The 22,283-nt window shown below is 39.1% G+C and overlaps 2 protein-coding genes across 3 annotated transcripts; one reads left to right on the top strand and one right to left on the bottom strand.

Annotated features, from left to right (window-relative positions):
* Positions 1-11,212: 11,212 nt before the first annotated feature.
* On the bottom strand, positions 11,213-14,332 carry LOC127351141 (proteasome subunit alpha type-4). 2 transcript variants are annotated; one of them, XM_051378398.1, is made up of 9 exons: positions 14,216-14,332; positions 13,759-13,780; positions 13,632-13,674; positions 13,137-13,299; positions 12,921-12,998; positions 12,482-12,570; positions 12,148-12,278; positions 11,724-11,847; positions 11,213-11,448 (listed from the first exon to the last, which is right to left on the bottom strand). In XM_051378398.1, the coding sequence occupies exons 2-9, from the start codon at positions 13,759-13,761 to the stop codon at positions 11,294-11,296; spliced, it is 786 nt and encodes a 261-aa protein (XP_051234358.1). In that variant the 5' UTR covers positions 13,762-13,780; positions 14,216-14,332; the 3' UTR covers positions 11,213-11,293. The 2 variants fall into 2 exon arrangements, with proteins under 2 accessions (XP_051234358.1, XP_051234359.1); XM_051378399.1 differs by having other exon boundaries at positions 14,221-14,331.
* Positions 14,333-15,308: 976 nt separating this feature from the next.
* LOC127351137 (solute carrier family 25 member 44) lies at positions 15,309-20,835 on the top strand. Its single transcript, XM_051378394.1, has 4 exons — positions 15,309-15,513; positions 16,505-17,170; positions 17,350-17,477; positions 18,823-20,835. Exons 2-4 carry the CDS (start codon positions 16,546-16,548, stop codon positions 19,012-19,014), a joined length of 945 nt encoding a protein of 314 aa, XP_051234354.1. The 5' UTR covers positions 15,309-15,513; positions 16,505-16,545; the 3' UTR covers positions 19,015-20,835.
* Positions 20,836-22,283: the final 1,448 nt, after the last annotated feature.

Here is a 22,283-nt window from a genome sequence, read left to right as displayed (position 1 = left end):
AAGGTTAAGTACAAGAAGTAACTCATTTAAATGGCAGAAATGTTAAGAAATCAGGACAGATCAGATTATTCCTCAGAGGCATGAATTCCACTGCTTTTATCCTAATTAATTGTTTAACCTGACAGTTTACTTACTTACTTGATGTAGTTCAGGAGGTTGGGAACAGAAACTACTGGATCAGCTAAACAAATCAATAAATCATCAGCATACAAATTCACAAGGTTTTCAATCACACCAAATTTTACACCATGAATAATTGGATGACCTCTGATTCCTATTGCAAGAAGTTCTAAAACAATAGTAATCAAAAAGGAGGAGAAAGGGGAATCACCCTGCCTTACACCACTTTTTTATTTCTATATTAGTGAGAATAGAAGATACAGGATTTTGCCCCACTCTATGAAATTTACCCCAAACCCAAATCATTTCAATGCTTCATCAAGAGATAAAATGGCAGCTTGCATGTCTTCTACATGAGCTGACTGTATGTAAAAGCAGACGAACATTACTGAATGAAAGTCTACCTGGTATAAATCCGGTCTCCAGCACCTGCTCCTCAATCATTCCACCTTTTCGAGCGGTTCTCTCTGAGAGTACTGTACCACCTGGAGGGTCTGTTCCTACTTATCAATGTGTGGTTGAGGATCTTGTCAGAGGTCTTCTCCCAGGTCAGCAGCAAGTCTTCCACATCACCTGTAGCAAGGCTACAAGGGATACCTCTAGCATTAGCCTGGTAAACTGGTTGGGGCAACTCTGCGTTTTTGGACTTCTTAGGCATGTTATCATGAAGTGTCCGGGCTAACAACTCCAGATATGAGACTGTCAAAATGTGAAAATCTTGGGAAAGAGGAGTATCTGGAAGCACGTCTACTCCGTGTATTGCTCACATGCTATTTTCATGCACATTCTCAATCTGCAAACCACTTAAGAAGTTTATACTGGAGGCCGTGGACACAGATTTACTGAATTATTTGGTTTGTATAAACACTCAAAGAGATTTGAAAGGAGGGTTAAGCATCATTAGATTCTGTATTTTGTTGTAGGTGGTTAAAACTAATTTTTAGTGTTGTTGTTTAAAATGATTTTGTTACTCTAACAAGCTGCCTAACAAACTCCAGAATATATCTGAACTATCCCTTTAACAGGTTTGGAGAATCAGGCCCTTTTCTTCAGGTTTACCTTCGTTGGCATGTGAGAGTCTGCACATCCATAACGTGAACACAAACACACATTAACTCTTACAGAAATCACAGTCTCATATTTGCACAGGTTGAGGCTATATGCCCCTTGTGAAAGTTGCATATTAAACATGTTTCACAATAACTGCTAAGAATTCACACAACAATGAGGCTGTTGTTTAAATCAATATTTTTCTAAAGGTAGAATCTTCTTTGCAAATAGCTTTAAATTGTTACTCATTACAAGTGAGACAACCCAACCATTAAGTGAAAAGGAAAATTCAGGTTGCAATTTAGGGCTGGGAAGCATTCAGCAGAAGTAAGAGTGCAGAAGCAGTGAGCAGAACTAATTTCATCAAATATTAAACTTGGTTTAGGAGACTCAGCTGAGCGGTGCAGGATTCCAGTGGGATTTTCCTTCAGTCTGGCTGCATGGGGAGAGCTGGAGGATCATGGGAGATTTCCTACAGGAAACGGTCCTAGGTGGTAGCCATTTTGAAAGATAATTAATACAAAGTAATGTGACAAAATATCTGATTTGGTCTTTTACTTTACTACACTGCACTACTACAAATCACATTTTCAAAGCTTTTGTCGCCCTGATAAAGTATGAACTGATATTCATCATCATCTGTGAGGAAACCTTATTAGATTAATTAATTTTTTTGTAGCCTTTTGAAACCTTCTCAGTGATATACTTCAGGTGATACTTGGCCATTGGGCTGATGGTGGAAAAAGAAAGATTGTTTATCAGGGCTGTTAGAGGTAATGTGCTGCTAACACGTTTCCCATGTGAGTCAGTTAGTTTTCATGTATATTGATATTATTAAATGTAAATATACATAGATACATACATAGATGTATTGCTCATTGTTCCCCACACATGTGTCAGCTTACACACACACATATATAGATATATATATTTTACAAACTTTGTCAAAACAGCGCTGTATCATTTTCAGCTTACTGGAATAATCAAATAGAAAAACTGAATATTTAAATGTTACACACTGGACCTTTAAATGCATTTATTACTTTGGCCATTATTTATTAATTAAAAAGAAGTGTTTTGAGTCCTGTTATGTGACATGACTAAATGGTAAAACCCAGTACTTCTTTGCATCATTGCCAGAGAGTTTTTGGTCTTGTTCTTTATGTCTCCTGGCTGATGAAAAAGAGACACTTTGTGCTGAGTGTCTGAAGTTTTACTGTTTTTCATAAAACATTTTTGATGAGTTTCAAGAATGCCTAAATGCCTAAAATATATGGATATGATAAAAGTTTCAAGCGTTTAGACAGAAACAGACTTGCTTCATTGTTGCAAAGAACATCTTCAGTGAAAGCTATCTAAAGAGCCCATCGGAGTCGTTTTGAAAATCCACCTCACTCCTGAAGAGTGCAGTCTATTACAATCTATTAGTCATCCTCTGCACTCTTCTTGCTGCAAAGCGACTGAATGCATTTTATTTAGGAAAGTGGAGGTTCTGTACTTCAGGTGGACATTTTAGGGCCGTGGCAGGTGCTGTGTTGAAAGGCGGGTGCAGCGATGGGGGAGCTGAAGGAGAGGAGAGAAGATTTTTTAGGGGGGTAAAGTGAAGTGCCTTACCCGCGGGCGGCCAATAGGTTGGCACTATCCCATCGCCCTCCATCGCCTCCACTCAGCTCCTCCAGCTGAGGCGTACTTAGCACCATTCATAATGCATGGTCACCACCCCCCTCATGCACAGGCCTGTCATGGCTTGTTCCCTTCGACAACTCAGCCCAACTCTACTTTTTCCCTTAAGAGGATGCAAACGGTTGCATAATTTAGATGCCGCCCGCTGTTTTCAGGGCTCATCTCTTATCAAAAATGTAACAGACTGAGTTTCTGGGGGAGTTTTATCTAAAGGGGGCAGTGGAAGATGTTCCAGTTGAGACAATGGATGGAGGCATGGGCCAGAACTTCTCCAACTTTCTCTTAAACTTTTCTGAAACATGGTGATGTCAGTGTATGGCTGACTGCCCACCATGTATACATGACACAAACCTCGACGAGATGAGGAACAGAGACATGTACTGCATATTTAAAACCAAAGATGTTCAGATTAATTTAAGAAGACTAAAGAGAGAATCTAATTTTAATTCAAGCTGGCACTAATTAAACAAAAAAAAAATTTCCTGATTGAAAAATTTGCTTATTTAGTTGCTCCTCTCAGTTGTTTTCTGCTATTAAAGTCAAATTCAAAGTCATTACTTTGTCAGACTAAACATTCTCCCTAAGATGTCTAAATATGAAATTATGCGTCTGAGCACATGTGTGTATATGGGGAAGATCAAAGTATAACATATTTAATAAAACAGAGTATTGTTTCAGTGGAGTTGCTAAAGGGAAACAAAAGGCCCATTGAAGGTAATTCGTGCAGCCGGTGTAGCCAGCTGCAGTCGGGCAGGTCAAGGTGACTGAGGTCACAAAGAGAAGAAAGATATTTAAGAGAGAAGTACAAACACCTGCTGAAAATATCTAACTTCTCTCTATTAAAGAAAAGACATGGGTGACATTGTATTTGCTGATGTGTCTTTAGTTGAAAAATTGTAGGTGCCACACATTTCCCTTGCTGGAGAATACAGCATGCAACAAAACCTTTTTATATCTGTGTTGTTGACCTGTGTCCAAAAATGAACTCTATGTGATCATAAAGCGTATCTCAGTCTCATATAAGCCTAACTAAAACATATTTCCTTCTTACTGATATATAATAATAACTAATAAAAAGCATCTTGTGAGACTTAGGCTCTAAATCTGACTCGACATATTGTAATGTCCATGACTCTTGAGAAAAATGAGGAGAATGCAGTTTTTTTTCATTCTTCTAGCTTGAGACCATGTGTTACAGTAACTTCTTAGAGGATGGACACATGAAAACAAAGGCAGATGAGGGCCAACTGCAAAACTCAGTGCGTGTATATGAGTCAGCTTATCCAGTTGGATGATAAAAAGTATCAACAACATACTGGAAATAAATGCCGTTAGATACATCCCACAATACATTGTAGTTCTTTCATGGAAAATATATTTCTGGTACATTAGTGATATTTGTCGCACTGTTTTCTGGCTCACATTGTGTTCAACTAGTGATGTGGAAGAACATGCAGTACAGCAGGCACAGTTTCACATCATGCTTGGCTTGTTTCCTGTAGACACAGCAAAGATTTAATGCTGATCGAGGTGCTGCTGTAGTGCTCCTTACTGATCTGATTCACTCTTAGCACACAAGCTCGGCTGTGGCTCTCGCTTAGCATGCTACAGCCCATATAGCATGTGAGCTATATTTGTTTCATGGAGAGTGCTTTTTACATAATTGAACCAATCACGGCAGCAGATAACACAGCTTTTAAGTTCCATCTGAGCCAAACGGTGAATTACTTTCTTTTTGAGCTGTAGCTTCACTAATTTGGGCAAAAACAGCCGGGCATCAAACATGTTTACACGCACACTAGTTACCTGGTTTTGTGTCTAATCCTGGTTTTGATTATATTCAGGATTTACATGGAAAATCCGGTTTCTGATCATCTGTGTGCAGTTGTGTCCACATTTAGCCACTTGGTTTCTGGCTGTTTGGACACTGCTGCATTTAGGACACAGCTGGATTTAGCCTCTCTGTTTGATCAACAATGGAAAATTCATTTCATCTGGAGTTGAGACTTTCACTGTAATTTCAGTGTGAAGAGTATCATTCTGTGGTTTTTCACCATATTTTGTGTTTTACTGACTACTATGTTGCCTGACCTGTCAGTGCACCTGTGCACATGGCAGACAGTGATCATAAACCTGGATAAGGCGTTTGAAAGCCATTATTTGGGTTTCCATTGGAATACTCCAGCTGGCACATCCTGGTTTTTCTAAAATCACTTATTCAGGTTTCTGTTTATGTTCATAACACATAACCACTACACTTCAAAACCCAGGATACAAGTGTGCATGTAAACACACTCATTTAAAATCGGATCTTTGCTGTAGATATTGTGTCTGGCACACAGGTAAGAATCAAATAGAAGCTAAATTCAGGTTTGTGATGTATTATACAGAATGTGTTGTCGATACCTCACAACAATTACAAAAAGTAAAAGTAGTTTACTCCAGGTGTGAATGTGGCGTACTGTTTCGTTCTGTTAGTGTATTAAGAGCCTGAGTGTGAACTTTCCATGCCCGTTTTCACTTCTTCATCTCCTCTCCACACTAAAGAGTCCATCCACACAGCCTTATTAGGTAAGCAGTGGCCATTGTTCCAAAGCAGAAACAGACCAACATGTCTGCAAGAACCCCTGATGAAAACAACAAGTGAAAATGATGAGAACGGCCCATCTAAACAGTCTACAGTTTCAAATAAATATCCACCGACAATCATAACAAACTGCCTCTATGGTGTTTGTTTGAGACGTACGACTTTTCAACGCTGTAGGATGAAAACCTTGTCAACATAACATAGATTTATTTTTTTACACCTTATATCAACCTGATATTAGCTTGACCTCGTGTTTTTATATTGAGTTTGTCCAATAGAGTCAGCAGGAGGCTTTACAAGCCTGAGAGGTTTCCTGATACGAGCACTGTCTTTTAACTGAAGTTAAAACAGGAAAATGAACAAAGTTGGAGTTGCAGGTATTTTGACAACAACCATGTTATATTAAACCTGACCATACTGCACTGTACCACAAAACCCTGCTATTATATGCCAGCAGCAACAATAGCTTCATATACCTCTCCATAATAGGTCATATCAGCAGCATGGCTTGTAATTACTGTTTACTGCAACTCGGCTCCATTTATGGTGAACTGTCTTGATCTGGTGGTGAGCGGCGAGTCTGTAATCTCAAGGATTTGCAGGCTGCACGCAAAATTACTGTCATGGATGAGAAGATTATTTAATTCCTGATTCCTAGTAAGGTCGGGATTTCACACACCAGTGAGTAGCCTTGGCTTTAAATAGGAGCTTGATGGTAAGTGTTACAGTCAGTGAGAGAAGTAATGTTGAATCAAGACACTCTCTCCCTCTGTCGACATGTACTGCTGTCGGATCGCAGGTGTTGCTGTTCAGAATATCAAGGTCACATTTTCTCTTTTCTTTTCTTTTCTTTTCTTAGGGATTTGGGGGTTTCAGCGTCAAAAAAGAATTTACACTTGGCACCACTGTGTAACTTTTGATAATATCAACGATCCAGTATCTCGCAGGTCTGTTATTATGGTCATTATCCATAAAAGCTCAATGTGGATGCTGTGCAGTTGGTGGATCAGAATACTGGATTGTTATGGTCCTACTTTAAGGATAATAAAGCCAAAAACCCACAAAGTTGATTCATCTGATCCAGAGACATTTATAGGTCCAGTTCAGTAGCTGAATGAGTTTCTAAAGGCTTCGACACAGCTGCTTTCACTTTATGTTTGTTTCTTGTAATGAAGCATGAAACTTATTTAGTGTTGCATTAATAGCAGAAATGTAGTGTAATAATTGCTGTTTTTATTGGATTCTATTACGTCATATGTTTACGCAACACTTATTCTTATTCTTCACTACATGTACATGTTTAAGGCTACATCTCCATTCATAACACTGCTATATAAATACCTCTACTTTTGATACTAATTTATATGTTAAAATTCTTACCACATCCTTAAGAAAATGAGCAATTAGTCACAACACTATTTAAAAAGTTAAAGACCTGCAGACTTGGTGGCCAAAGGGTTAAGGTGCTGAACATGAATGGGAACATCTCCAATGCATGTCATTCTCAATCTACCTCCACTATAAAGTACTGTGTCTCCACCTTTAAATATTAATAAAACAGTAAGTTAATAAAACAGTGTGTTTATTATGTTTTTTTTTTATTTATTTGGTTTTAAAAGCACATTATAAAAGACAGCTGGTAGTCCGAGATCAAATAGACGCCCAGTACTGCGTCAATACAACAGCAAGTACACCATAAATAAACAAATAAAGCAACAGTATTAGTGAAACATGCCGTAAAGCATGTCTCCTTTGCTCTCAACCATCCTGGACTTTTTGTCAGTGATACGGGCCTACAACTCTCTCGATCCGTTACGGGAACGAGATCAAAGGCTTCGAAATGGCAGCAAGTCTCATGTCATGTTTAGCCTCGTATGCTAACTGGTGTTTTTCCCCTGTGGGACTGAGGGAGAGATGGGAAGATGATTGCTTTTTTTTTTTTTTTTTTAGGGACACTCCCCCTTGTTCCAGTCTGCTTCAGCCCCTCGTACTCCCCCTTTCTCTCTCTTTTCACTCTTCCTTCCTCCTCTATCTCCTCCTCCTCCTCCTCCAGTGCTAGCAGGATAACATACCGCCTGCCTCTTGTTTGGATAAGTTAATGCTGAGATGTCAGCCTCGATTCTGATGTATACCACCTGCCTTGGCCTCCAGCTGACCTCGTACTCCAGCTCCCACTGCAGAGACATTCCAGTGCTTTTCTGGGGCTGTGTTTACACTGCAACAGATTGCCCTGCTCTCCCTATCTGCTTCATCATAGAGTGGACAGTGGTGGGCCTCTACGCCTTACTCCAGAGTCATCCCAATACGCTTGTTGTTCTGAAGGAGCATGAAAAGAGAGAAGTCAAGAAGATGTTCAAGAGTGTCAATATGAGGTTTTGGACGCATAAATTCAATTCTTACTGCCAGATTCAGAGTAACTGGACGGGGGGGGGGGTTGGTGGACTGGACATCTCTGTTTCAGGCTCAGGCTCAGGAGGGGAGGCCCGCGAGCAGCTCCAGTCATTCAAGTGCCAAGATCCTCCCACTCAACACTGTGAGAGCTCATGTGAACACCATGACCTCACTGCGTCTGCCCTTTAAATGAATTAGAGCTGTTGATTTACAGTTTAAGTCCATGTAAGATCCTAAGCGAAAGATTGACGTCAAATGAAAAGAAGTTTTTTCATTTCAGGAGGCTGGCCAAGTCTTTATCTTGGATGTGGCTCAAATATCTCAATGTTTAATGGGGCAACGTCACTTGAATAAAAACTTGGCGAGGAAAAGTGCTTTCCTTTTGAATTTTTGTGTTTTTTTAATCATTCTTAGTTTGTATAAAGGCAGACATGTTATTGTGCCACTGTTGGCTACAGCTGAACATGCTTGCATTAACTATTATTGTTATGTCTGAGTTTTTGTCAAATCTGTGACCAAGCAAATACCTGATTTTACATAAGACTTCACCAAATGCTCCTCTTGGACAATTATCTGTAGGTAGTGAGATAGTTGATTTGTCAATTTAGTTTTCCTGCAGCCAATTTACTGCTAACCATGCTATCTGTTACACGAGCTGTGTGAGGCTTATGTGTTGATATTACAACAGTCCTGTTAAAGGTCCAGTGTGTAACATTTAGGGGCTTCTATTGACATATTTATAGGTTTTTTTTAAATTTGTGTATAATCACCTAAAAATAAGAATTGTTGTGTTTTCGTTACCCTGAAATGAGCAGTTTTTATCTACAGAGGAAGCAGGTCCTCTTTTACAGAGTCAGCCATGTTGAACCACCATGTTTCTACAGTAGCCCAGAACAGACAAACCAAACACTGGTGGTAGATGGGGGGGCCATCTAGGGGCCTTTTGTGTTTTTCATGGTCACCGTAGTTTCTCCTACACACTTTGAACGGGAGGATGAGGTGAGGGTGTTGTGATCTGTAACTACACCACTAGATTCCACTCAACTCTACTCACTGGTCCTTACAGTACGGAAGCACATTGCATTCACTGGATAAAAAAAAAAATTACACCATATCTCGTAATTATGAGAAAAGATAAAGAAAAAGGAAACGTCTGTAAATCCTCTCTCAGTGGCAGTGATGGCGCTATCGCAGTTAATCTGCTATAACTACCTTCTCGGTTTGAGACACTGGGAAATACTGATGTTTCTTAAAAATGAGGATTAATATTAGTATGTCAACACTGCCTCTTTGTGGATGTGCAGTTAGTGGTTCTGAGTGAAGCAGTGGCCATGTGGCACCTTTTCCTCAGATCTCGTAATTACGAGACAAGTTGTCTAACTTTTTTTTTATCCAGTGACAGCAATGCGTTTCCGTATTACAGAATGTGAACAATTCAGGAAAGAGTGCCTTAATGCAGGGCAGAAGCCATCATTGAGGACATGGAGGAAATGTCCACAGCATCATCTCTGGGAATGTTTGAGCAATTACACACAATTACAAATCACACAAGGGATTTACTATTTATCCATCTGAATTATTTTCCTGGATGTTAAAGGCTTTAAAGGTCCAGTGTGTAGAATTTGGTGGCATCTAGCAGTGAAGTTGCACATCAAAACTCCGTGTTTCAATCTCCCCGTCCAATTGTGAAACAGAAACAATGGTGGCAGCAAAACATGCAAAAAATGTGAATACATTGTTTTTTTTGTCCAGTACAATAAATTTGGCCTGGTGAGTTCTGACATAAAACCTAAAACAACATAAAATTTTGCAGGCGTCAATGTTATAGTGGCCGTGTCATTTCAGTACTACGGCATTAACAACAGCTGGTTTCAATCCAGTCGTGACCACCTACAGAGAGTGTAACCATAACTGATCAAACACCAATTAAACAGTCTTTCAATTTCTGTCACATTCACCACCTGCTGTTTGACCCAACAAGACGAACCAAATTACATTTAAATCACTATCTCCGACACAGCTGAATGTTTAAATATGTACAATTTTGATCATCCTATGACATAAGAACCACTTTGGTGATCTAGACATGGACTTTGATGTATTTGGCAGAAGATGGTAAGAGTCGTTGTGTCTTTGTCTTTACATCTGCATTGACCGGCTGTAGTGTTCAGTATTTGCTCATTGATTTGACCCAGTTTATCTACCAAAATACAGTTTCTACTGTTCATAATTTATGGTCCTAGCTGTGAACAATTATGGATCAATGTTGTTATTCTATCAACCTCAGGGAATTTCATGAGTGAACACTATCGCCATCAAGTGGTAAGTAAAACAACTAACACTTGAAGGGGAATCAAACAGAGATGGGAGACTGAAGGATGTGATGCTAACTGTGTCTGTCAACACAAGAAGCTTTTTATTAACAGCCAGACATGGAAACTGGTTTCATCTGGTTACATATAAAGCTCATCATTATACAGTAAATTATTTGTTTTTTCCTTTTGGGAAAGGCTTTATATTGTAATTTATACCAAAACTAAATGTTTAAGCTGTTGCAGTATTTTGTTTGCTTTGTCTGGGAACATATTTGTAACCTGGATATTGGTATTATTCTTTTTGATGTTTAATTTTCAGTTGTAAAACAACTCTTCTCCTACTGGATACAGACATAAAACCATAGTACAGCATTTGTAAAACTATGACCAAGCTCTAGTACGACAGCAGACAACTCACCTTATGTTTTTGTTCGAGATTTTAATGTTTGAAGGTAAAGTTTCACCTTGTCATTTATTATAAATGTGAATCTTTGAACTTGCTTTGCTGTAATAATAATCACTCAGTTCACTTACTTTGTAAAATTTACATTTGTAGTGCTGTTATAATTTTGAAAGTACATCATCACAATGAACTTATTCTAATAAAACTGAAGGCTGAATGTGACATTTATCAGGAAACAAGTCTTGAATTGGAGCTTTTAAGATACATTTAGTAACAACATGCAGAAAATATACACCTCTGTGAAAGGTGCATCCACAGGACTGATAGCGCCACCATGTGGTGATAACAGCCGGTGCACATACTATACACCTGGCAAAAAAGACAAAATATGTCCAGGAGCTTTTCTATAACACGGTTTAAGACCAACTGAGGATAAATTATCTGTCCCTGCTTTTAATATTAAACTCGGAGAATCAGTAAATAACATTTTATTTTGGGAAACTGTAGTTTACAATGCAGATGAATTGCATTAAATGTAATATTTGCCCACTCCATTTATGCCATATACATATAGACACATAAATAAAGTTAAAGTTACATAAAGTTAGTTATAAGATGTGTGAACTGAAATTTAGTTTGAAGAATAAAAACAAAAACACATCCTTCAGTTTACAAATGTTTAATGTAAAAGACAAAAACAACACAGGATTTGGTGACATGAGGGGAAAAAAAGAATGATTTTGCTCATTTGTCTTTCTCCTTCTGCTCCTTTTCCTTTTTGTCCTTCTCAGTCTTGGCCTCCTCAGCTTCGTGCCTCTTGATGAGCTCCTCCACTTCTTTCTGTTTCAGCACCTTGATTTTTGTCTTCCCGCCTTCCCGTGTCAGAGTGGCAATTTCCACTGAAACCATCAATGCGAAATTGTATAAAATCGGATGGACTTAAAAAAATATCTTGCATCAAGGCAGTAAACAAATTCTGTTATAGTACGTCTAGAAGTTCTAAGAGTTGAGAGTCCTTACAAACTGTTTTTTTCATACAGTTTACTCCTGTTGTACTGCACTTACCACAGTAACACAAAGCTGCTCCAATGTGAGAGTCACTGATACTTTCATTTCACACAAATCAAATCATAATATGCAAGGAAAATGTTGAGAAAGTCCTTCTGAACCTCACCTTTCTCTGCTGAGAGCTTGCTGACATCCATTGTTTTGTTGAGGACTTTAACAGCCAAAGCCAAAGCAGAGGACAGAGTCATCTCTCCCTCTTTGAAGTCCTGCTTCAACATGGACACGGCAGCCTGAGGACAACAAATCACACATCAAACACCATACAGGGGGAAGAGAAAAGTAAAAATGAACCATCATATATAGATACATTTATTAATTTGACCTCTAAATTGTCACCAAAAGTTGCAGAATATACTTATTAGACCAACAGTAACGGCCAGCATAAACATCCCACCCAAAAAACATCAGACAAACATCAGGCAACTCTTAAGAAAAGAAAATGTTCACATTCAGGATCTATATGACACTGCCTGGTGTATCCGTTGAGATCATCTCACTGATTGTTATTATCTGTGTCATTTCACACTTACAGCGCTGTTGTTGCCAATACAGGTTGCCTTCCAGCCTCCGTAGTTGCCGCTGGGGTCACTCTGGTACAGCTGGAAGCCATAGTGTTTGTCCCAGCCCATGTACAGCAGAGAAACACCAAACGGCCTCTTACCTGTCAAAACAAACCACACAGCTGTTACAGAAAGAAGATCCATCTGTGTTTTTACACAATGATGATGAATTAATATAATATATATATTCTACTAGGTTGTTTACCAATAGGACCATGCACACTGCAAATGTTAAAGCCCACAATCTGTTGATCCCAAAGGAGAGGAGCAACAAACTAGAGGAGGACACTACAGTGCGTCTTACCTCCAAACTGTGTGTACGCCTGCTTGATGTCACACAGGGCTGTCACCAGCTGCTCACAGGGTATTGGCTCCTGGTACTGCAATAAATATCTGAACAGAAATTAAACTGGTCAGTGGTTTGTGATGAATGTGATTAGTGGGCGGAAACTGAAGCACAAACATTTAAAAAAAAGTTGTCAAATATCTTCAAATTCTGATTCAGATTACAGTTCCAACAAAAATGTGATTAATAAAAAGTTTAGAAATGAAACTACATTATTTTCACTTTGCTTTCAGGTGCTATTAAATACATTAAGGAAAGAAATTAGTGTATTCATTATCCATCACGTTAAACTAAAACAAAAGCATCTGTGTGTAAAATATTCTGAGCTTCCACAGTCTAGAAGAAGTTTTTGGGACTAAAACTTTAATGTTTGGGGGGTTTTTCTCTGAAAACTCACCTCTGTGCAATTAGCCGCAGCTCATTTGTCAGTACATTTGCATCTGATGTGATCCCAGCAACACTGCAAGCCAAGTCACTGAAAAAAAAAGGACACACACAAACCCACAGTACAATGTTAGCCAGACAAAAAAAAAGGGACGCCTGAGGTTTTTAATGGTAAGAACGGGTCAGGTGCTGGGTGCTGAAGAGTCCATCTGTAGTTCAGTTCACTCACTCGTTGAGCTTGTAGATCTTTTCAGAGAAGAAAACCTCGTCGAGAAGTTTGTGGATGTTGCGTCTCTCTGCTGCTAACAGCACTCCATCATTGGCCAATATCCCCAGACATGTTCCCGCGTGACCGATCGCCTCCATCGCATACTCCACCTGATACAGGCGTCCTGTTAAACACAGTCACAGAGGTTATATTGAGCATACTTTGCAAGAAACAACTAAAATCTTACACTGGAATTCATCTATTTAACTTCACAGAGCCTCAAATTAACGGGAAAGCCTTAAAACTTTGTATCTTTTACACAAAAACTTGCCTAAAACCACAGTATTTACTGTATTAAATATAAAATGTATGGGGTTAACTGAGGAATATAATGGAGGGCGAGTGGTTCAATATAATGTAATGGTGTAGACACACTAACAGGCTTCTTGTATTTCATAATTTCAGTGAATATCATTTTGATTATCAAGCTGTTAAAAAGAAAAAAAGGAGACTTACCCTCAGGGGAAAATATGGTTGTTCGGGAATCATATCTACGAGACTGAACCACAAAGAAAATACAGGTATTATTTAACAAAAAACAAAACTAACTCACACATCTGTGACGAGCACAACAGCCACCTACCATTTCTTGTTGTCACTGAAACCTGAAACATAAACAACAGTAGTTATAAGACGGAGAAACAAGCAGGAACAGAGAGGAAACAAATGTTTTCCTCCTGTTTGTGTCGATACCGGAGCTTCATTTCACACACACACGGAAACAAATATCACCTTCCCAACGACTCCACAAACACAAACTGTCGAGCAAGTCTCTCATAAGTCATTTACACACTTGTTTACTCAACAACAACAACAACAACAAGTCTGCGTTGTTTACAATCCACTTTTATCTGCGCCTCAAGATACACGGCGGCTATGCTAAGCTAACGGAATGAATCTGCACTATCCGAGCACGCTAGCTCCGTTAGCACGTTGCTAGGCAGCGCGTAATGAATTAAAGTCCTCCGCGGTCACAAAAACTGAGGCGGAATTAAAACAACGCCGCGGTAAAGCGTCAAATAGTGTTCCTTTTGTGTTACCTTACGTGGTATTTTGGTGTAAGTTGGTGTTTTTTCTTCCCACAGGCTGAGAGGTTCACTACTTTCGGTTTGGGGTTTCCTCGCTTACTGCGCAGGCGCAGCTCAGCAGCGCCACCTAGTGTACCGGAGTGTGCAGCGTGAGTTATTCTTTATATGAGACTACTTCATAAATTCATAAATAAATTAATAAATAAACACTAATTAAATCCTATAATGTATAACCTTTTATCCCTCAGATATTCCCTCCTCTCCTGTTGTTCCCAATGCGCCCTCAAGGTTTATTTTCTTCCTGCCTGACTCACTTATATCCTCTCTTCCCGATAGTGTCCACAATCTAACAGTATATATTCCACACTTTTCATCCCAAACATTGATCTGATTGACTCAAAAACAATGTTTTATTTAAGGCTGTGTGGTCAAACCTCGGTCTGGTTGCCCAGTTCATTGACAGATGAGGAGGAGGAGGAGGAGGAGCTCTTCATGCTCTTTGTAAAACTCAAGCATTTGCAATTTGATGGTGATGATTTGATGATACCTCAGATATTACTTTATTAAATAGAGAAAAGTAAAAAAAATTAGAAGTATGTAAAAGAAAAATAAGAGTAAAAATAAAAACAGAAGAGCAATTGAACTCATACAAGGCAATAAGTACGTATACAGTCCCCTGTGATCAATGCTGTACTTAATCAAGATCAGTTGCAGACCTATAGCATATAGAGTCATTAGATCGGACATTCAGCTCTATAAATTACAAGAATATGTTGAATTTGCACCCTCAAGAAGAAAAAGCAGCAGCTCCTCTGGGGACTATGCACTCATTATAATGAACTGGAATCTGTCAAACATGCATTAAAAGGAGGGAATTAATATCAACATTTGATGACAGACACAAGAAAATTGAAAACACAATTAATTATAAAAAAAAAAACAACAGGAATAATAAAATAATGGATGTTTTCTGTTTTTTTTTTTTAAATGTTTGTTTCCCTGTCTGGCCACTGCTGCGGTCTGCGGTCAGTCCAGCAGGTGGCGGTAACGCAGCCACAAGCTGGTTTCCCCCAACCGCAGTGAAGCCCGTAGAAGAAGAAGCAGCTCCGCCGTGTATCACCAACGTTTGAATGGTAACAGGAAGCTCCAACTCTAGCTAGCAGGCAGCTAACTCTCCCGTAGCTCTGATAACAAATGTTTTAACGAGCAAAACTCAACAGTTACATATCGATTAATCGGCTGATGACACGAGGCTTCACGTCCGACCGACGTCACGGATATGACTCTGTGATAAACATCTGTCCGAAGAGGTGAGCGTTAGCTCGTCCGGTGTTAGCTTTAAAACAAACCACACGGAAACAGCCAGCAGGCGACGACAGGGACATTTTATCACAACTCCCTGAGCGGGTGTTGTTTGGTGTGCTGTGTTTGGGTTTTATTAATGTGTTGTGAGGGCTCTCAGTCGGCTCCACACCGGCCTCGGGAACACGGTGTCCTCTGGGGGTCAAATACAGTGAAGTGAGTCTTGAGTGGAGGAGGATTGTTGTAGTCAGATCAGAGGAGGAGCAGCACATTAGAGGGTTTTATTCACATTATTATTATGATAGTAACAACCTACAGTTATGTTATTGTTAGTAACCAATGGTTACAATGTGGGTTTTTAATGAAGTTCTGCCTCAGACGGGTTGTTTGGTTGACATTAGTCATCTGTTAAATGTTCTTTTATACCTTTTATACTATAATTATTATCCTTTTATTATCTCTGTGTTAAGCCATTGTGGGCAGTGCTGCAAATCAGTGAGCAATGACAAGATCTAATGTGCTGGATCAGCCTGAGACAGACTGTCTGGTTATTTTATCTACAAACCCTCTATACCTTTTATATTTATACGTTAAATCTTTATCGATATGATATAAAAGCTTGACTGCACACCGTCTCTCAGAGATGATTTTATCTATACTGATAGATACAGATTTGCCACTGTTGCTTTCACATTAACTGTTTCAGCTACTTTTATACATTTTTTGTGGGTTTTACGTTATTGATTACCCTTTTTTTCTGCAGTATGTAGGTCAACGTAACAACACTTGATAAGGATCGTTTGTACTCTTTCTGCCTCTGGTGTAGATTAGCTTCTCTCAAGGTCCATTAGTGGATTGCTCTGTTTTCATTCAGATGTCGATCTATATAGTAGGTCTATGTATATCAAAATGCAATTTCCAAGGTCAACAATGAACTCCCGCTCTTTATAAAAACTAGTTTACTGATTGTACTGTTGTTGTTGTTGTTTATGCTGTCAGGCAGGAATCAGTCTGATGAGGGGGCACCTACGACTGGCAGGATGCAGCAGAAAAGGAACATCCAGATCATCGAGTGGGAGGACCTCGACAAAAGGAAGTTCTACTCTTTCGGGGTGTTCATGACGATGACCATCCGGGCCACCGTCTACCCAGCCACACTCATTCGCACTCGGCTGCAGGTGCAGAGGGGCAAATCCCTCTACAGCGGCACCTTCGACGCCTTCTTCAAGATCCTGCGGTCGGAGGGCGTTCAAGGCCTTTATCGCGGCTTTCTGGTCAACACCTTCACTCTCATCTCAGGCCAGGCTTACATCACCACCTACGAGCTGGTGAGGAAGTATGTGTCCCAGTATACTGATGACAATACGGTGAAGTCGCTGGTGGCGGGTGGCTCGGCCTCCCTGGTCGCTCAGAGCATCACTGTTCCTATAGATGTTGTCTCTCAGCAGCTGATGATGCAGGGCCAAGGGGAGCACCTCACACGCTTTCGACTCAATCTCAACACTGAGACTGGAAAGAAAAAAGTGTTTGGCCAAACTAGGACCATTATGGCTCAGATTTTTGCTGCTGATGGTTTCCGGGGATTCTACAGGGGATATGTGGCTTCTTTGCTCACTTATATCCCAAACAGTGCTGTCTGGTGGCCTTTCTATCACTTTTATGCTGGTAAGTGGCTGAAACTTTAGTTATAAAATCTTATACAAGACCTTGAGCTTGTGTTTTTCCTCTTGTCTTTTCTCTGTGTCCTGCTCTGTTTCTCAGTGCATTTGTAAATCTGTAGTATTGAATTTCACCAGTCATTGCTGTGTGGTTAATCTGGTATCTGTATGTGTAATGTTCTACAGAGCAACTCTCTAAAATGGCTCCCAGCGACTGCCCTCATCTGATTCTACAAGCCATGGCTGGACCTCTAGCTGCTGCCACCGCCTCAACTGTCACCAACCCAATGGATGTGGTCAGAGCCAGAGTACAGGTGACCATCATTTACTGTACAACCATCAGGAAGAGTACAATACAAACAGATTTAAAGTTTTTGCTGTTAGATATTTTTCAATAGCTGCTCCAATAAATTTTAATAATTAGTCACCTTTGTGCACAAGCTACCGTATCACTCTTCTGTAATTTGCATATTTTGAGCTCAAGCTTTTTCTGTCCAGTGCAAGAAGCCAAAAGTTGTGCTCTTGTGACAATGTCTGTATAAAAACAACAGTTCACAAGCCAAGTTATGCCTTGAAGCAAGTCAAGCACCAAGATGAATACACGTTGAGTGTAGGAAGGTATTCACTGATATTAGAAAAGTTATGCCCTGAAGGTTCAACATAAAAACATTTCTGCCTCATTAATCTCAAATATTACTAAGTATATATTTATAATTGACTGAATTAACCGTTCACGCAGCTTCCAATGTAATGTCTAACCGTTGCATATTCATTTCAAGATTAAGCCAAGCTAAGGATTGGTGACATGATCAAGCTTTGGGAAGATTCAGGATTTAATGAACTTTGACTTTAACTTCATTCACTTCAGCAGGTGGTATGTGACGTTCCTGACACGTACTCATTGGACACGAAGTAGTAATCAAATCAAATATAAATGTTCCTTTTGGGTGATGTTCCAATTTACTGTAAAAATGAAAAAGATAAACTTACATTTACATGAGTTGACTTGCAGTTGCTGGCTTTAGGTAAGAACCGTGTGCTCCCCACCACCTACTAAACTGAGACTGCTCTTACCTGAACTAATTCATACACCTGGTACTCATCTGTAATCAATACACACTAAGAAAAACAATACTTCCCCTAGTGGTTAAATCAGAAAGTACATATAATTGGCTCCTACGTAGACTAAAACAATATGTGTGATTCAAGACGGCTGTAATGTACGTTGCATTGCCAGATCGACACTTTGTTTTAGCAGTATGCCGATGATAGAGAAAGGACTAGCTGAACCATAATTCTTCTGGTATAGGAATTATTATTATTATATAGAAGATTTCCTTAAACCACTCACAACGATCTTTGGCGACGCTAAGCCAAGAACACAGTGATGGTGTCCTTGCAAAACAGTAACACACAGATAGCGGGAGGGGGGGGTAATAATAATGGCAGGCGTATACCAACAACTTCCTGTCTGTCAGACTGTTGTTTGACTGAAAATTAACCAATATTGTGCATGTTGTAATAATTAAATTTACTCTCTGCGTTGACATTTTTTATATATTGCCAGAACAAAATAATTCATTATATCACCCAGCTCCAGTCTAAGCTGTTACACTGGTTTGTAATAATAATATAAAATGTACTGTATGTTGTGTTTAGGTTGAAGGGAGGAATTCGGTCATCGAGACGTTCAGGCAGCTGATCAAGGAGGAAGGCTGTTGGGGATTGACGAAAGGACTGTCGGCACGCATCATTTCATCCACACCCACCGCCATCGTCATGGTGGTTGGATACGAGACGCTAAAAAGACTGAGTTTGCGACCGGAGCTGGTGGACTCGAGACACTGGTAGGGGCTACCTGGACAGACAACATATGGACTTATGTGCCATTTTAGCCCTCCTGAGAACACTGGATGAAAGAAATACTTGTTTTAAAATAACAGCCTGGGGAACAAAATGTATCGGGCCACTTTAAACAGACAACAACTAGGCCCAGGTTCACAGTTAGTTTGTGTCGCTGCTTAACAGGGTTGTTGCTTTTTAGTGCAATGGAAAGTGGTGAATGTGATGAAGTTTTAACACTGGAGGATGCAGACAAATTAATGCAACCATATTGGATTAATTGTCTACATTCGGTTAACAAACAAAAAGCTAATGTATCGGTGCATGCTTTACAATCATGTTAAAGCATCTTTGCAGCGGAGAAAAAGTGGAATTGATTGCTGACAGACCGTTATTATCTTTGATAATTTGTTCAACTGGCCGGAGGGTTACTGTAGTTGTGCTTTCCCAAAGCCAAGCAATGTCTGTCTCGCATAAAAACCTGGTTTTGATCAGTTCAGAGGAAGGTAGTATAACTCATGATGACGCATTCACATCAGCAGTAAACCGATCTTTTCCCAAGTGTTTGTTTCCTTACGCTCGCCAAGCTGGCTTCTCTGTCCATTCTGCAGTTCTCATGGCCTTTTTAAATTGCTGCCTTCATAGTGCAATCAGTACAAACCATCTGCTTTTTGTTTTTAAATTGCTGAACATGCGTAAGAAGAACAGTAGGTTATTAGAACTGTGTGCTATGGCAGCCTCTGTGTTGTGGGTATATTTCATTTACGGTTGTTTTGTACACTTTAAAAAAAAAAACAGTCAAAATAAATAAATTCCTTGTAGAACAGTATACATGCAGTACAATATTTTATCAGCATTTTCGTAACATACTATGCTTTCTGTCTGGCATTGTAGGAAATATTTCGGTGATCAAGATGGTTGGTTGACGTGGTGTAATGATAATCAGGAAGTTGAGCATAACTGAAGTATTTCTGTGCTGAGCTGCCAGTTAAAACCTGTAAGACGAGGGGGATCGAAGGACAGTAAGATGACATAATGCTGTTCCCCTATTGATACAGTAAATGTTTGAGTGCAATAATATACATGTTTTATCCTTTTTAGCACAAAATGTGATTGTATATTTCTTGTAAATTGTGTGAATAACTTGGAATGCATTGTACCTAATTTATTTTCTTCTTTCAAGTTTTCTTTTTGGGATTATGACCACAGAAGTGTCTGAACTTCAAAACTTCACACTATGTTAAGTTTGTTCTTCATTTGTGTAAGATGAATAACTTGTGTGTGGGTGTTGTTGCTTTTGTAACTTTTGTTTTTCAAATTGCTTTCTAGGAAAGGTGATTGTTTTCAAAATAAATGTAAACATGTAGAACATCAGAGGTGTTAAGTTTGTAGAACTGATCATGAATATAAATATTAGATATGTGACATTAGATGTTGTCACTGCGGGTATTTTCATCATGGAGAGAATGCAAATGGGTCGTTTTAGTTTGATTGAATATAAATTCCTAAATCTGAGTTATATATAAATGTGCTCAGGCCATGCCAAGATGTGTTAAAACATTTAATACCTGATGAACTCTGGAATACCTTGTAGATTCACTTGGAGTAAGTTTCCTTAAGCACATTGACACATTTGCACCTTTTTTAGGGCAATCATCTTCATCTTTCTTTGCACAACTTTCAGTAACTCTAAGGTGTGATTATGTTGTCAGTGAGCAGCAGAGATTGGTCTGATCAGAACCCGACTGTCATATTTTCTGTACATGTGGTTTCACATCATGTGTCGTCTCTGTGTCTTGGTTCAATAAAACATCACGGCTGCTTAACAAAGTCTGTTTGTGTTTTAACTTTGCTCCAAACGGAATCAACTGTTGACTCTATGCTGGTTTTTCTCAGTTTCATATTTCACTGTTTGGTTTTCCTGTCCATCTTTGGTCATTTCAGAATGTCTTCAACCTGCAGTTTACATGAGAATATTGCATAAAATCAGCCCAATTGGAGCCTGACCAATACATTTTTAAAGCTGATACCAATATCACTATTTCAGTGTTAAAAGAATTATTTGTTGGGCAATAGTTGTTGTATCTAACATGAATACACAACATAGATAAACATATTTGAGACAACTAATTTACAGTATATACTGATATTTACATGTCTGTGATAATCTAACAGCTGCAGAAAAAAATATACTTGTCAAGTGTGCTGTGATAAGATGTTTAATGGTAGTTTTACATCTGTTTTACCGTCAGCCCTCCTCTAAATACTTATTAGACATAGAATAAGAAATTTTAAAAAAATTAAGAGAAGACAAAATAAGGAGTCTTTAGAAAACAGAGCTTAAACAATGCATGAAATCACTGCAGACAAAGCCCATCTGCCCATTTATTAGGATATTTCTTTGATTAGACAATAATAAAAAAATATATAAGTATTAGACCAAAAAGTTAAAAAGTGTACTCAATGTACAAATATTACACAAGAACATTATATTGAAGTAGCAGGTGTGTAGGAAAAGGCTTTGTGTGAACTGTAACAGCAATATGTCAATATTGTTTGCTCTTGTTGTCCTCAGGCAGTGTGCAGTTCAGAAGGTCTGGGAAGAGATGATGTTCTCATAACTGTGGGGCGTCCATACATCTTGTTGAAGGTGACACTCTTGACACTAAAGGTCATACCTCATTACAGTAGTTAGGTAATGAGATGATCTAGTGAGGAAAACTCAACCAGTGTTTTCCCTAATAGGTTGGCTGATTTCGACATTTAGTATGATTCTCCAGGCAATTAAAAGTTAAATAAAAGGTTCATGATGCACTGCAAATGTATGGTGCTTGTTTTTTTAATGAAATATATCCAAAAAACTGATGTACAACACTTTCTCAATTTTTTTAAAGACAGAAGTGAACTCAATTTACAAAACATTAGTGGAGAATGAACTCCATGAGTGAAAAATGTTATATTTGAAGTCAGATTAAACCTTTTAGAGCCATTGAAGTTATTAAAGTTAATGTTAAAAGTCCTATTTTTCCTAAACAGGGCAATAGATGGCAGCAGACAGTTCCTTCACATCCACACATTTCCCATCCTTGCTTCTCAGAAATGCTTAAAGTTTCCCTCTGTGCTGCACTCACACGTTCACTCTCCCCTTTGGAACGAATAAACCCAACCAGAGACCAACAGACAAATCTACTGATGAATGAAACAAACAAGGAGGCCTGGTGAAGACAGTGGAGGGCTCCTTTTAGCTGACAGTTCACGGTGGGATGACGGAGTGCTCC

This window comes from Dicentrarchus labrax, unplaced genomic scaffold, assembly GCF_905237075.1.
Source record: "Dicentrarchus labrax unplaced genomic scaffold, dlabrax2021, whole genome shotgun sequence".
Lineage (NCBI taxonomy): Eukaryota > Metazoa > Chordata > Actinopteri > Moronidae > Dicentrarchus > Dicentrarchus labrax.
The sequence above is the reverse complement of the archived record's forward strand: the minus strand, read 5'-3'. Positions and strand labels throughout refer to the sequence as shown.